We start from the raw sequence: 13,408 nt of genomic DNA, 5'->3' as shown, positions 1-13,408 counted from the left end.
GTTGGTAAAACAAGATATGTTCAGAAAGTTAACATGTTATAAAGTAAAAGAGATTTTACCAGGGAAGCAAAAACAGTAGCACTTTAAAGGAAAAGAGCTGTTAAGTAAAAATCTGGTTTCTGCAATCATAGAGAAAAACCTTCATAAGTCCTTTGCCTAACTAGAGGGAACATGACCAAACAGAAAAAGAGGAAACATTTTACTGTGCAAATGAAGGATTAGGACTTCGTGCATGGTTAAACAAAAACTTTTTATAACGTACAGAACTGATAAGATCAGGTGCTGCGCAGTGGAGGGTAAACACTGTAATCTGTATGAGGAAATAAGTGAGTACGCTGTTAGAGTGATTTCATGAAATGTTGTTATTGTTGTGCTTTAGGTTGTAAGCCTTGTCTTAAAGAGTATGTTCAGATATTCTTTTGTTCTCCTCCCCAGCCTTTAAATTGTGGGGAGGCCGTAATGTTTAACTACAGGCACATTACATGCGAGATCCTGGTTTCCTTATCTTCCGAGGAATGGTCACTCCCGGCCACTTAGTGGCTCGCCTATGCTTGTATATGGTGAACCGTTAAAGTTGAGCCATATACTGGAGGAGCATAGATGACCCTTTTGTAATCAGCAGGAAGTCACACAGAAATACACACACACACACACACACACACAGACTGATGTTGTTTAGATATGCCTGCTTAGGCATGTCACATGTATTTGTAAAATGCATATTCATGAGGCTAACCAATGAAAGCAGCTTGCAGAGGGAAGGTAGTTGAAGTAGTTCGGAGGCAGCTACTTCCTTTTCAGCAAATGCAATAAAGAGTGCTGTGCTATCTCGTTCTTGAGTGAGTGTCTGCTTATCCAGCAGTTTCAGGTATATATCCCTGATAGGGATGGGTGCCATGATGGCACCGGTTCGGACATAAACGGCAGTAACCAGACCGAAAAGCAGCGCACATTTCGGTGCTTTTTTTTCCTGAGATGTCATACACTTTGAATTATCACCAATCATTTTACGTTTACGAGGATAGTGGGCGGGTCCAGGTACGTACATTCTTTTAGAGCAGAGCTACAGATTAAAAATGCCCAAGGTGAAGCAGTCAAAGTCTTGTTGTACTTCACAGCAAAAGATGCAAACTCAGCAGCCTGCAACAAGTGCTTTAAGCTGATACTGTGATACTATGCAAAGGAGGTCACACCTCAAATCCAATGAAACACCTGGCAACGCATAGCGGTTTTTTTAAAAGCCGAAAAATGCGTCGTATTTGATAGCTTGCTGCGAGACCTCACACCGAGCGCATCTACTGCGGGTGTGGTGCCTGTTATCGGACCCGGAGTTAGCAACATCCCCCAGAAACCCGAAGAGGAGAGTCCTGGCCCCTAGCCCTGCCAGTGTAGCAGAAATGATGAGGATGATGATGCAGCAGCAGCCGTTCTTCTCTGCGTAGCTTAATGTTGTTCGTGTGTAATTTACGTTGAGTAGGCTAACCACGTTATTACATTAATGCATGTAAGGTGAACTAGCAAACATCATCATAGCTACATGCGGCTGCCTTATTGTTTGATGGCAGATACTCCCTTCACCCTGGCCAAAAAGGCTAAAATGACCAAAGACAAAGTGGAAAACAGCTAAACATGAGAGGTTTTTGGACAAAGTTTGTGTTTTTTCCATTGTTTAAGCACTGCTTCCAGCCAAGAGTGATACCATATATGCCCTATAGCTGCAGAAAAGGCTAACATTGTTATCTTTTTACAAAAAAAAAACAGCTGAACATGAGAAGTTTTTGGACCAATTTTGGGTTCTCCATTCTTTAAGCAGCGGTTCAAGCACCGTTTAAGCACCGGCACCGTTTCAAAAGTACCGGTTTGGCACCGGTATCGGATAAAACCTAAACGATACCCATCCCTAATCCCTGATATTTAATTGGTCCTTCGAGGCGGATGTGGGATCTTAGTTCGCCGAGGAGGGGAACGACGGGCCGAAGCCTGACATCAGCCAGGACCTTAGGTGGCCTGTAGAGAAGTTCCAGGACGTAAGGTTTGTTGCTGGGCCAGTTGTATAGTGTCTGTCTCCCCCTCGACGGGCACGGATCCACACTTCCAAAGCAGATCTCATCTGGGAACAACTTTGTATGACTATACTTTCAGTTTCGTATATACGGAGTGTAGTTGGGAACTACTTAAGTCTCTCGGGGAGAGCCATGATCGGGGATCGTGAGGCCCAGTATCGGGCACACATAGAGAAGGGGCCCATCACCGAGGGTGACATAAAAGCCTTTACCAACGTGCAGGGTAAAGCTACATTCAAGGACTGTGTGGAGCCTCGTGTCAGGACACGCGAAGGGAGGCTCGTTATTGACGTCAGAATGGGCCTGTGTGTGTGCACGGGTGTGAGTGAGTCTGATTGTTGTTTTGCATGCAGTCACTTCTAAGCTGATGAGCAAGCTACACATTTTCAGAGCAGGAGCTGCTTGAGAACGCATCAGAGGGAGGGAAACAGAGCTATGATTACTCGAGCATGCAGCTATCTGTGAGTTCAATTTCTTCCTCACACGTTCGATATAAAAAAATTAATCGTTTCATTTTACGCTATCGTTTGTTTAGTGGTGTCACAAAATAAACGTTTGCAGAAATACTTTTTCACTGTTTTGATGGTCACTGTAGTGGCTATATTAATTTCTTACAGTTCTCTCTTTCTCTTATATTTAATATAACCACACTTTTTATTTTTGTTACTTTCACAGTGCACTGAAATTTTAGTTTGATAATCTCGCCATCATTTAAGCAGATCTGAACAATTTGGACTGAAAGAGTCCCTGGAAGTAGGGCTGTTCGATATAAGGATATATATCGGATGACGATATAAAAACGTCTATCGTTTCATTTTACGCTATCGTTTGTTTCATGGTGTCGCAAAATAAACTTTTTACAGCAATATTTTTTCATCGTTTTGATGGTCACTGTAGTGGCTATATTAATTTCTTGAAGTTCTCTCTTTCTCTTATATTTAATATAACCACACTACGGACGTTGTCGTTAGCAACAACGACGGTAACACCATCACGTGTCCGCTTGTTTATGTTCCACATAAACCTTTCACAATAAAGCTCAAGATCCTGTTGAGACTTTTCAAAATAAACTGAATCACGTGAAAGAGCAGATTATTTACGGATGAGAAGTAAAAAAGAGCCGACAGGTGATAAAAAATAAACCTTAGACTGAAACGTTAGAACAGGCTTTTCCCCGCAGCACGCCGTGTAATAAATACTCACAAAGAAAACGGTGGCCATTCCAACTTATGTCTAAAAATGTATAGTTTCATGCATCGGTTGCATTTGTTTACCTTTTAGCTAAACCACTTGTTCAGCTAACTGTTCAGTCAGGGGTCTCTGCACCTTCTGACCCTGCATCTGTTCCTACTGGAGCCTCAGGAGAGGCCATCCAGTACGCTCCCACGCCGCCATCTGTCTCCGTTGGCAGTTCAGGAGAACTGTTCCAGCTATCTGTCTCATCTTCGCCAGAGGTCCGTACACATGCTGGTCCTTTGTCTGTTCCCGCTGGGGGTTCTGGAGAACTGCGCCAGCTGTCTGTTTCCCCTGGGGGTTCGAGGGGCCCAGACATGCGTCTCCGTTGGAGCGTCTGAGGAGCCGCTCCAGCCATCTTCCGTCTCCGTTGGAGGCTCCGGGGAGTCCATGCAGCCAGCCCTGGGTCAGCTTCCTGAACTGCCTGTGTGGATTCGGTTTTGGTTCTGCTCCAAAAAACATTTGGCAGAGGTGGAGAAAGCTCTTGGTGTTACTCATCTCTGAAGCATTTTACCATCCAGCATTGCAGGGCATTGTAAAAAATGCTAATCGAACTTTCAAGAGTAAAATAGCCAAAACAATATTTGTATATAAGAAAAGACATGGCCGATTTGTCACATCCAAAATGGATTTATGTAATAGCAAGAACTCGTCCACGGGACTGTTTTTTTTTTTCCTTGAAGGTAGTCAATCAGTAAAAAGTAGAATACAACTAGTAAGGGCATATGTTATTGATGTCTCAAAAAAGAAAGACAAAATTTAACTCATTGAGTTTAACCCTGATAGATCCAATTATAATGTACCATTATACCCAGAAGATCGAGAGGAATTTAAATGTATACTAGCTTTGCATAGTCAACACATGACTGATAACTGTTCTGTCCTGAGCTTTTGTTTCCTATAGCACCCGACTTGACCACACCATCAGTTTTCACACCAAACGAGGGTAATTATACATGTCTGACACGGAGGAATCTTACCAAAGTGGGAGAGATAAGCCCTGACTGGGGTAACAACACAATGAATGTGACTTTATGGTCAAATTCCTCAAGATTTTGATATCATGGGTAGATTTGTTTTGATATTGTGGAGGGAAAAGGCTGTTAAATTTCCTCCCTAGTATCTGGTTAGGTACCAGTTGGGACTGCCAGTAACAGTTATAGGACATAGGCAAAAGGTACAGCAGTCCAGAAATCTAAGTAGACAGTCTATATTAGACAATTTTGATCTTACACAAAATTCTCCAACATGTATGGATGCAATGGGAATACCGAGAGGAGTTCCAGATGAATATAAACTGGCAAACCCAATAGTTAACAAGTTTGAATCCACAGTACTTTGGTTAACACCCAATAAGATTTCTTGATGCATGCGCAATCATCCAGCTAAGTAGATTCCAAAAGGTTGATCCTGTACATCTGTTTTCAGTGGGAGAAACGTTTCAGCACTTATCCAAGTGATTTCTTCAGTCTCAGCTGACTGCAGGTTTCCCCAACCTCATAAACAGTACATTTGCACAATAACTGAAACAAGCCCACTGAAAGAACAATGGACTGTGAGGTCAATTCCTTGACCAAGGAAATTTTGCTTCTGGTGTCCAGGTGCCGAGGCATTGCTGAGCTTGATAAAACAGTGCACATTTCCTCTTCAGTGACTGATGCTACTGATATGGGCAAGCTGCTATGCGGATGTGAGGAAAAGATAGATTCTAAGTGACTATCCAGCGCATCCACACTTTTACTTGCAACAGGATTTTGTCCACAATTGTTGCATTTAACAGAATTTAGGTAAAAAAAAGTGTTCAAAGACAAACTTTGAAAGAGATCCACAAACACAAATATGTACATATACAGAATTTATTTGATGTTTATATATTATTTGAGTAAAATGTTGCAATAGTGATACAGATTACATGTGTGATATATATTGCCTGTCAATTTAAAAATTATACCATTCCATAAATTTGAGGGCATTTAAAAAAAATGTAAATAGTCTATGGTAAACATATCTAGATCTAAACATGATGTGCATATGTGTATGGTTTTTTTTTTTTTTACTTTACAGCAAAGAAATAGTTTACTTTAAAAATATACACTTACCTAAACTTGATTCAGCCTTAAACTTACAGATGTAGCCAGGTGACAGGTCATTTATGATCTTGTCAAAAATCCACACTGTAATTGCATTAAAATGAAAAAAAAAAAAGATTTGCAGTTCAGTAACAGACAGATGTCTGCACTCCAGTTACACTGGTAGAAAAAAAAAAAAAAAACGAAAACATGGGCATATAATATTCTGAGAGTCCGGATTACTGAGAGAACCTTCAGCTTTATTTACACCCACTGCTGCCCGACTCATTTCTGCTGCTAAAAGAGTGCTGTAAACACAGAGCTTTAATCCAAAGACTGATCAGTGCACTGAGTAATTTGGCCACCTGTATCATCTGCCAGAGCCCTCGTATAAACTCCCATCAGACCTTGTTTAAGCCCATGCTTCATTTTTAGCCCCATGCAAAAGTAAAGCAGTGGGTTCACACAGCTGTTAAAGAAGGCAATGCTCTGTGCTACAGTAAACCAGATTTTCAGCACAGCATTATCACCATTGATCATTCTCACAAGTTGGAGGCAGTGATAAGGTGCCCAGCACAGGAAGAAAGCAATGACCAAACATGCTAGTATACGCAGAGACCGGGACTTTGCCACCAAACGGGTACGTCTGATGCCCACACCAGCCAGGATGTAACAGATGAGAATGACCATGAAGGGAAATATGAAGCCACACAAGAAACGGATGGAATAGAGAGCAGCTTTGGTGCTGTTGTGAGCCTCTTCCATCTTTTTTGGGTTCATAGAACATTTAGTCAGGTTGTTGTCGTCTATGTAAGTTTGTCGATGGATGAAGTAGGGAATGCTGAAGAGGATCGCTGCAATCCAGACGCAGACTGCTATCACCCTCGCTGTCCACAGGGTGCGTCGACGCTTTGTGAGGACAGGCTGCCAGATGCAGAGCACTCGATCCAGACTGATCACAGCCAGCAGGAACACAGAGCAGAACATGTTGGTGTATTTGAAGAAGCCATAGAACTTGCAGAGGAAGAGGCCAAAAGGCCAGTGGTCTGACAGGAACAGCCGAGTGAGGGCGAAGATTCGTGTGAAGCAGAAGATCAGGTCTGCTATCGCCAAATTCACCAGCCACACATTGGTGATCGTCAGCTGTTGACGTAGAAGAAAATAAAAGATGGAAAAAAGAAGAGAGTAAAAAACTAGAAAATAGTAAGTAACCTGACTGGGATCATGTTATCTATGGAGATTTCTTTATGTCAAAAGCTGTGCATTAAAAAAACATATAACCACAAGCAGATAACATCACTTCAAAGGTTTAGGTATTATTACCACATATGAAGTTAAATTTCTTGTGTGTCAGTTCAAAAACCTGCATGTATAGAACTCAACCACAAGGAAGCCATTGCACACCGGAGTGTCTGCTTTGCGAAAGCTACAGATTAATGCTCTCAGGTAATGCTAGTTTTATAAGATAGGACAGCCAGACTAAGCCTGGAGGCTTCCTGTGAAGCAAATGAGGATTCAGAGTCACCTGATCAAACGCTAACTGTATGCTTATATAAGCAATCTTGAAAATCGAGATTTTTCAAGGTCTTATTCAAGATCTTGTATTCAAGAAGAAGGATTTTAAAGTAGGTTCTGGATTTAACAGCGAGCCAATGAAGAGGAGTCTGTATGGGACAAATGTGCTCTCTCTTTCTAGTCCCTGTTGGTATGTGTTTGCATCACCTCTGAAAAGCTGCTTCTTCAATAAGCTTCTCGTATGATACAGGAAACATCTTCAACTTAGTTAAAAATGATCTGTGGTTGCAAATGTCATCCTAAGTTAGTCAACCTGTTACTTTTTACTGTAAAAGGATGTATTTTGGTCCATTCTTAACCCCAAACAAGTATTTTTTATACCTAAACCTGAAAGATAAGGTTAGCCGCAGATCAGGAGGTGGTTTGATCCCTGGCTGCTCCAGTCTGCATGCCAAATCTCTTTAGCCAAGATATTAACCCCAAGTTGTTGTTTTCACTGAGCTTTTGTTAAAAAGACAAATGGCAAGCTCAGAAGGCATTTGAAACATATTATACTTTTGTTTTTTTTATATCCACCTTAAGTTTGAAGCCAGCCACCCAGATCACCATGGAGTTCCCTGTGATGCCGAGCACAATGGTGAGCATTAAGAGGACGATGGTGACATTGTGCACTATGGAATTGATGCCCACAGTAGTTGCCTGGTCATCCTCAGGTTTGAGAGTGTCGGTGAGCAGCGAGGCATTAGGAAACATTGTGTGCTGAGAAAGAAAGAACAGAAAAAGTGCAAAATGTTACTCAGCATGAATCTCCTGAGTAAACAGTGTAGAAAATCATTTAATGGCCTCACTACCTCAATCAAAAATACTGAAATTCCTTACCGTGTTCCCAAACTGTTTCGTTAAAGAGAAGGGGAATACAATTTGAGCTGGTAGTTAACATTAAAACATCCATGTACAACATTAAAAAGGTTTTGCTTTTCTGGATGTGGAGTGAAGCTGTGGAACAGACTGGGGGAAGAAATATTCAAGCATATTTCAGTTTTAAAAAGTGGTTCAAAAATAATGATTTGCAAAGTACAAGGAAAAGGGCTTTGACTGGATGTTCTCATCAACTACACACCAAGTTTGTGTACACGTGTACGCATGTGCATATGTATACATATGTAAATATTAAATATGTGTAGAGCTCATGGTGGGTTACTGCGGTTATAAAACCAAATACATGTAACACAAGAAGAAAAAGTGCTGATTAGCAGTCAGTAAATAGGGGAAAGGGGGTGGGAGCTTATGCTAAAGCCTATGATTCTTCCCACTTCTTTGTGTGTCACAGTCCTGGGTCTTTGACCTGCTGATTTTGTATCCGGACTCTTTGGATTGTGGTTTATTCAGAGATTTAGTTTGCATTCCTGGTTTTAGGTCTTATTTTTGTGTTTCTGTTTTGTGTACCCCCAATCGCAGTGTCAAGCCCGTGTTTCTTAGTCTTTGTCTCCATGGTTATTGTACTTTGTCTGTTGTTTTGACAGCCTTTCATCCTGTGTTCAGCGTGTTTAGTTTTGCTTTGCCTGCTCTTAGTCCGTATTTGTTCCAGCTGCGTTCCCTCCTGTTTCCCATCCTTTTGTTATCCTGTGTGTATTTAAGTCCTCTGCTCATCCTGTCATCCCTTATTTGTTGTGTGTGGGGTTTTTTTGTACACCTTGTTTCCTCAACACAGCCGTGCATGACATTTTGAATATTTTACGGCATTTATTATCATTTTGTTTTTGCTATATTATTTTAACATGTTTAAATAAAGAAACATAATTATGTACATAATATAAGGTTTTGTCTGTGAAGGTTCTCAGTCATCCAGGTCATCGCAGTCTAAGGAGCTTGGAAAAAAAGCGTCTAGACTTCTTTAAGTTTCTTGAAGACGTTTCACCTCTCATCCGAGAAGCTTCTTCAGTTCTAGGGTCAAATGGTGGAGAGTCCCAGATTTAAGCTCTGTGGGAGTAACCCACCTAGAGGGACAAAGGACCCCCTAATCATCCTCTACCTATATCACATGAGCCAAGGTGTGAAAAAGGGTGGTGGGAGTCAAAGAGGAGGTACTGGTCCGTATGTGTGGGCTTACGGTAAACTTCAATGGTGAAGCTTCCATTGTCTTCAATGCGCACGCCGCAATCCAGGAAAAGCAAACAGTTATCCTTTGTGTCTTCTCTGGTGAACTTGATGGTTTTTATCCACAGCGTTGATGTGAGCAGTGAAGGATTCCACTTCTTGTCTTTTGATTTTGACCCAAGTGTCGTCTACATATCTGTACCAGTGGCTGGGTACTCTCCCTTTAAGGAGCCAAGAGCTTTTCTTTCCACTTCCTCCATGTAAAGGTTGGCTACAATAGGTGACACCAAGTGAAGAGAGAGACTACATCAAAGGTTTCATCTGAATCCAGGGTAAGTTTCTGGACCTTGTCGGTGAAGTCGGTGGAGTTCTTGATGTGATGTGGGGTGTTCCTCACAAGAGGTGCAAGGATGGTAGCAAGGTGTTTCGAAATGTTGTAAGTGGCTGAGTTTATGCTGCTAACAATGGGTATGACTGTCCTCAGGTTTGTGTTCTTCTCTCTACAACACCAACTGTCTGCCATCTATAATCCAGTTTTGAGATCCCTTCCCAGACGCCGTAACGCCCACTCACATCCTGGGCCATCTGACCTCAGGAAATCACATATGGGGTGGGGGCTAGGTTTCACAATGAGCTCACCCAAAACCTTGGCTGATTGTGAACTACACCCATTTTCACACCTTGACTCATGTGATATAGGTAGAGCATCATTAGGGGTCCTTTGTCCCTCTCGGTGGGTTACTCCCACAGAGCTTAAATCTGGGACTCTCCACATTTGACCCTTAGAACTGAAGAAGCTTCTCGGATGACAGGTGAAACATGTTCAAGCAACTTAAAGAAGTCCAGATGCTTTTCTTTTCCAAGCTCCTTACACAATATAAGGTTTTATGTATCAAGATTTCATCAGAATAATCCAGCCATCAGTGGGTCCTAAAAGTAGCTCAATACAACCGGAGATGAACTACAAAACATATTGCATGTATGATGCAGCTGAATGAGTGTGTGGAGGGGGGAAAAATAGAAAGAGGGTAAGTAGCACTTCATAGGAAAAGAGCTGTTAAGTGTGTTTTCTATTGGGAAACAAAGCTGCTGCAGTTAAAGGCAAAACAAACAACGAACGATTTGACCATACAGTTTACAAGATGAGAAAACATGTGGTTTTCTGTCCCTACCAACCACTCAAATTAAAGTTTACATCCATATCTGATCAGGTGTCACTATTATAGATTAAACTGAAGACTCTAAAGAAATGGGACAAAAATTTGTTTCACCATATCAGTGTCTGTGAATGTATTATATGTTTTTTAATAAACCTGTTATGTTCAGTAACTTTAGCAAGCAGAATTATGGTTTTAATGCAAATTAGCAAAAAAGATGTGATAATAAAGAAAGAAGAGAAAAGATTTTGGCTGGAATAACACATTCCAAAAAATCTTTTGGCAACTTAAAGACAGAAAAAAAAAACCCCACAAAAGAAACACACAACTTTGAGAGTGCCTCTCTGTTCACATAGAAGTCTGACTGCTGACTAAACTAGAGTGCATCAAACCTCTAACGGCCTCTCCTGTGGCTTATATTAGTGACTGAGCTAATGTTTCTTCCCAGAAAATCTTCTGAGTCCTAATGCATGATCAGACATATGTTATTTTTCCAGTTTTTTTTAAAAGTGTGTTCTGTTAATCTATAGTTTAAATTTTCACATCTTTTTCTTTTTTAATTGTAAAATTCTCTTCTGTTGTGTGTACGCTGTCTAGACTCCATTGAAGACATTTCTGAATACATTTCTCTAGAAACAAGCTCTAAATTATTTTTTTCTGTTGTTTTATATTATTTTATTGATATTTCTGATTTTATTGTGAAGCACTTTGTGATTTTTATATATAAAAAAGTGATATATAAATAAATTGTACTTACTTATGTGTTGTTAATAAAATGTGTGCCAGACTTCAGTCAAAGAGTAAAAACACAATGTCTCCCCTGGTCAGGTTAGGCTCCTGGTTGAGCACCATTTGATGACATAACATAGAGTGAAAAAATATTTTAAGCAGGAGAAATAGGCAGAAAAAAACATACTGTTAATAAACACTACAGTAACTGTAACAAATGTTTGTCTTAATGGAGGAATATAAATTGAGAAATTTGACCAAGATAAAGTTTTTTTTACCTGAAATGCTGAACTGATGTTAGAGCCGAGGGGAGTTGCTTCAGTCTCAGTGGTCAAAGGCAGAATTGAAGATGCATCCGCTCATGTTCATCTGTGCCGTGGTTACGTCAAGTTCGGCTATTATCTACTGTCTGTCACATTCGAGTACTCTATACACATGCACATCACTTCCTCTATTTCTTCCAATCATGTGTTTGGCTTTATCTTCCTTTTAAGAAATGAGCTAAGAAACCTTCCTTTCTGCATGCATACTGGTTTTGTTTTCTTTTATTTTTTCCTGAACACAACTACATTCACATAACCTCCTTGGTTATCAAACACACAGCTGTTCAAGCATAGATACTGCCAGAGGTTGCAGAATTAAGATCCAAATGCATAAATAAATTATTAAAACATAAGCCCCTTTTTCACAGCTGGCACAGAAGCCACAGAATACAAATGCACACAAACAAAAGAAAACAGAATCCAGAACATAGAAAAGCACACTAGAAGGGGAAAACAGGATGCAGGACAACAGCAAAAACAGGGCGTAAATCCTCACACTGATGCGAAGTGGTGATGAGTGTGTCTCATCACCCTCTGATGAGACACATTACCTTATTATTACTGTATTTATTTATTTTTCTTCCAGTGATGTGTTTGCAACATTATTGAGTTTTGATTTTCCTTTTAACCTCATGATTTTCCAAGAACTGAATTTCACATTTCTCTGTTTCAGTTCCTATTTATTTGTATGGTGTATTTGTATGGTGACTTTCAGTTTTTTTGGCTTAGCTGCCTCGGTTGTACTACTGTTGGGGTGGTTATAGCTCTGGAGTAAATAGGTCATCGACCAATCAAGTGCTAGTAAGCCTAGTTAGTATTCTTATTTGTTTTGCTGTTGTCCTTCCATGTTGCCCTCTCAATTGGTGTTTTCTTTTTCTTTTTACTTTTTTTTTTTTTAAAGATGTAATAACTGACACCATTTGTGGTTTTAGAATTTGGGAAATGATTTTTGGTATCAAAAACTGCTGCGCACATCTGATCAGTTGTTTGTCATTTACATGTCTTTATCATTGCTGTTTCAGAGAAATGGCTCTTTTTTTTTTTATCAAGGAACCATCTTTTCAATGCTCTGCAGTTAAGGGGGAAAACAGAAAGTAGGCTGCTCATCTCAAAAACCGTCTGCAGAAATTCTTCAGAAAAGCAAATAGCTTTTAATGCAACACCACCAGTTAAAACATTTTTCAGATTGTATTTTTAAGTGTGTGGAACTGGAGCCAGATTCTTATTTTGTTAACTAGTAAATATGTGCCAAAGCATTTCATCCATTTTGAGAAAAAAGTAAATTAACCGTACAGAATCCAAAATTTAATTTCCTCACATATAAAGTTTTACATAACCAGGCCCCATCTTATCTTATAGATCTCAAAGCATCATAGTATCTAACATTTCATTTCTTTCGGACAGCAGGCTTACTAGTGTTTGTTCGAGATAAGTGATCCATTAAATATGCTGCAACAAGCATTGGCTTCTGGGGGACATCCCATGACGCAGTGAGTATTTCTTCAGTAATAATTCATTATTAAGTGTGCCTCCTCTTGTCTGTCCTTTGTCCTATATCCTTCTGCTTGCTATTTCCTTATTCCTAACGGTTAATGGCAGACTGCCCATCCATGACCCTGCTTCTGCAGGAGGTTTATCCCTGTTAAAAACAAGTTTTTATTTTTTGCCTTCCCTCCATCACCAAGGGCTTGTTGAAAGGAGGTAGTGTAAGGTAAAGTCAAGTGCTTTGATGCAGCTGGTGTTGTGAATTGCCACTGTGTAATTAAATTGAAATAAATCGATTTAAACAAGTGGGACACATCTGGGTGTTTTAGCAGCAAGTGTAATAATATGCCACAGGATGTGTTAGCACACCACCGCGGCTCTTTGAATGGTAGTTCACCACAAACGGTTTCAGATCTGTCCTGCTCAGAAAGCCACAAATTGCTGTCAGAGCTACATTATTCCGACCCCTCATGTGTCACAGCATTGTTTTGAAATTTGCAAAACCTAAAAAAGTTGTTTGAATGCCAGTCAAGTTTCCAGTATAGTTTCCAGCCACCTCCCTTCGTAAACCCTGCAACCTTGTGTCACCACTGGCACCAGTCTGAGATATTCAGATCAATGTTTGTTTGCTGTTTCCTGATCTAAGGTTTTGAAAATAAAATGGTTAAACGTTTTATTACTATTATTTTTTAACAGAAGTTGTAGGATATGCCTGTTGATTCTCAGAGATGAAAATT

At 40.2% G+C, this 13,408-nt stretch overlaps 1 protein-coding gene across 1 annotated transcript; it reads right to left on the bottom strand.

Moving 5' to 3' along the window:
* Positions 1 to 5,412: 5,412 nt before the first annotated feature.
* Positions 5,413 to 11,226, bottom strand: LOC101485521 (C3a anaphylatoxin chemotactic receptor-like). The gene is made up of 4 exons (XM_014411027.3): positions 11,142 to 11,226; positions 10,892 to 10,971; positions 7,457 to 7,639; positions 5,413 to 6,508 (listed from the first exon to the last, which is right to left on the bottom strand). Exons 3-4 carry the CDS (start codon positions 7,631 to 7,633, stop codon positions 5,690 to 5,692), a joined length of 996 nt encoding a protein of 331 aa, XP_014266513.1. The 5' UTR covers positions 7,634 to 7,639; positions 10,892 to 10,971; positions 11,142 to 11,226; the 3' UTR covers positions 5,413 to 5,689.
* Positions 11,227 to 13,408: the final 2,182 nt, after the last annotated feature.

This window comes from Maylandia zebra, linkage group LG22 (assembly GCF_041146795.1).
Source record: "Maylandia zebra isolate NMK-2024a linkage group LG22, Mzebra_GT3a, whole genome shotgun sequence".
Taxonomy (NCBI): domain Eukaryota; kingdom Metazoa; phylum Chordata; class Actinopteri; order Cichliformes; family Cichlidae; genus Maylandia; species Maylandia zebra.
Note: the sequence above shows the minus strand (reverse complement) of the source record. Positions and strands in the feature narration are given on the sequence as shown.

Coding starts and splice junctions, on each gene's coding strand:
- LOC101485521 (XM_014411027.3), bottom strand. CDS start 7,633: ATGTTTCCTAATGCCTCGCTGCTCACCGACACTCTCAAACCTGAGGAT. Junction 6,509..7,456: donor TGGCTGGCTTCAAACTTAAG/GTGGATATAAAA, acceptor CTACGTCAACAG/CTGACGATCACCAATGTGTG.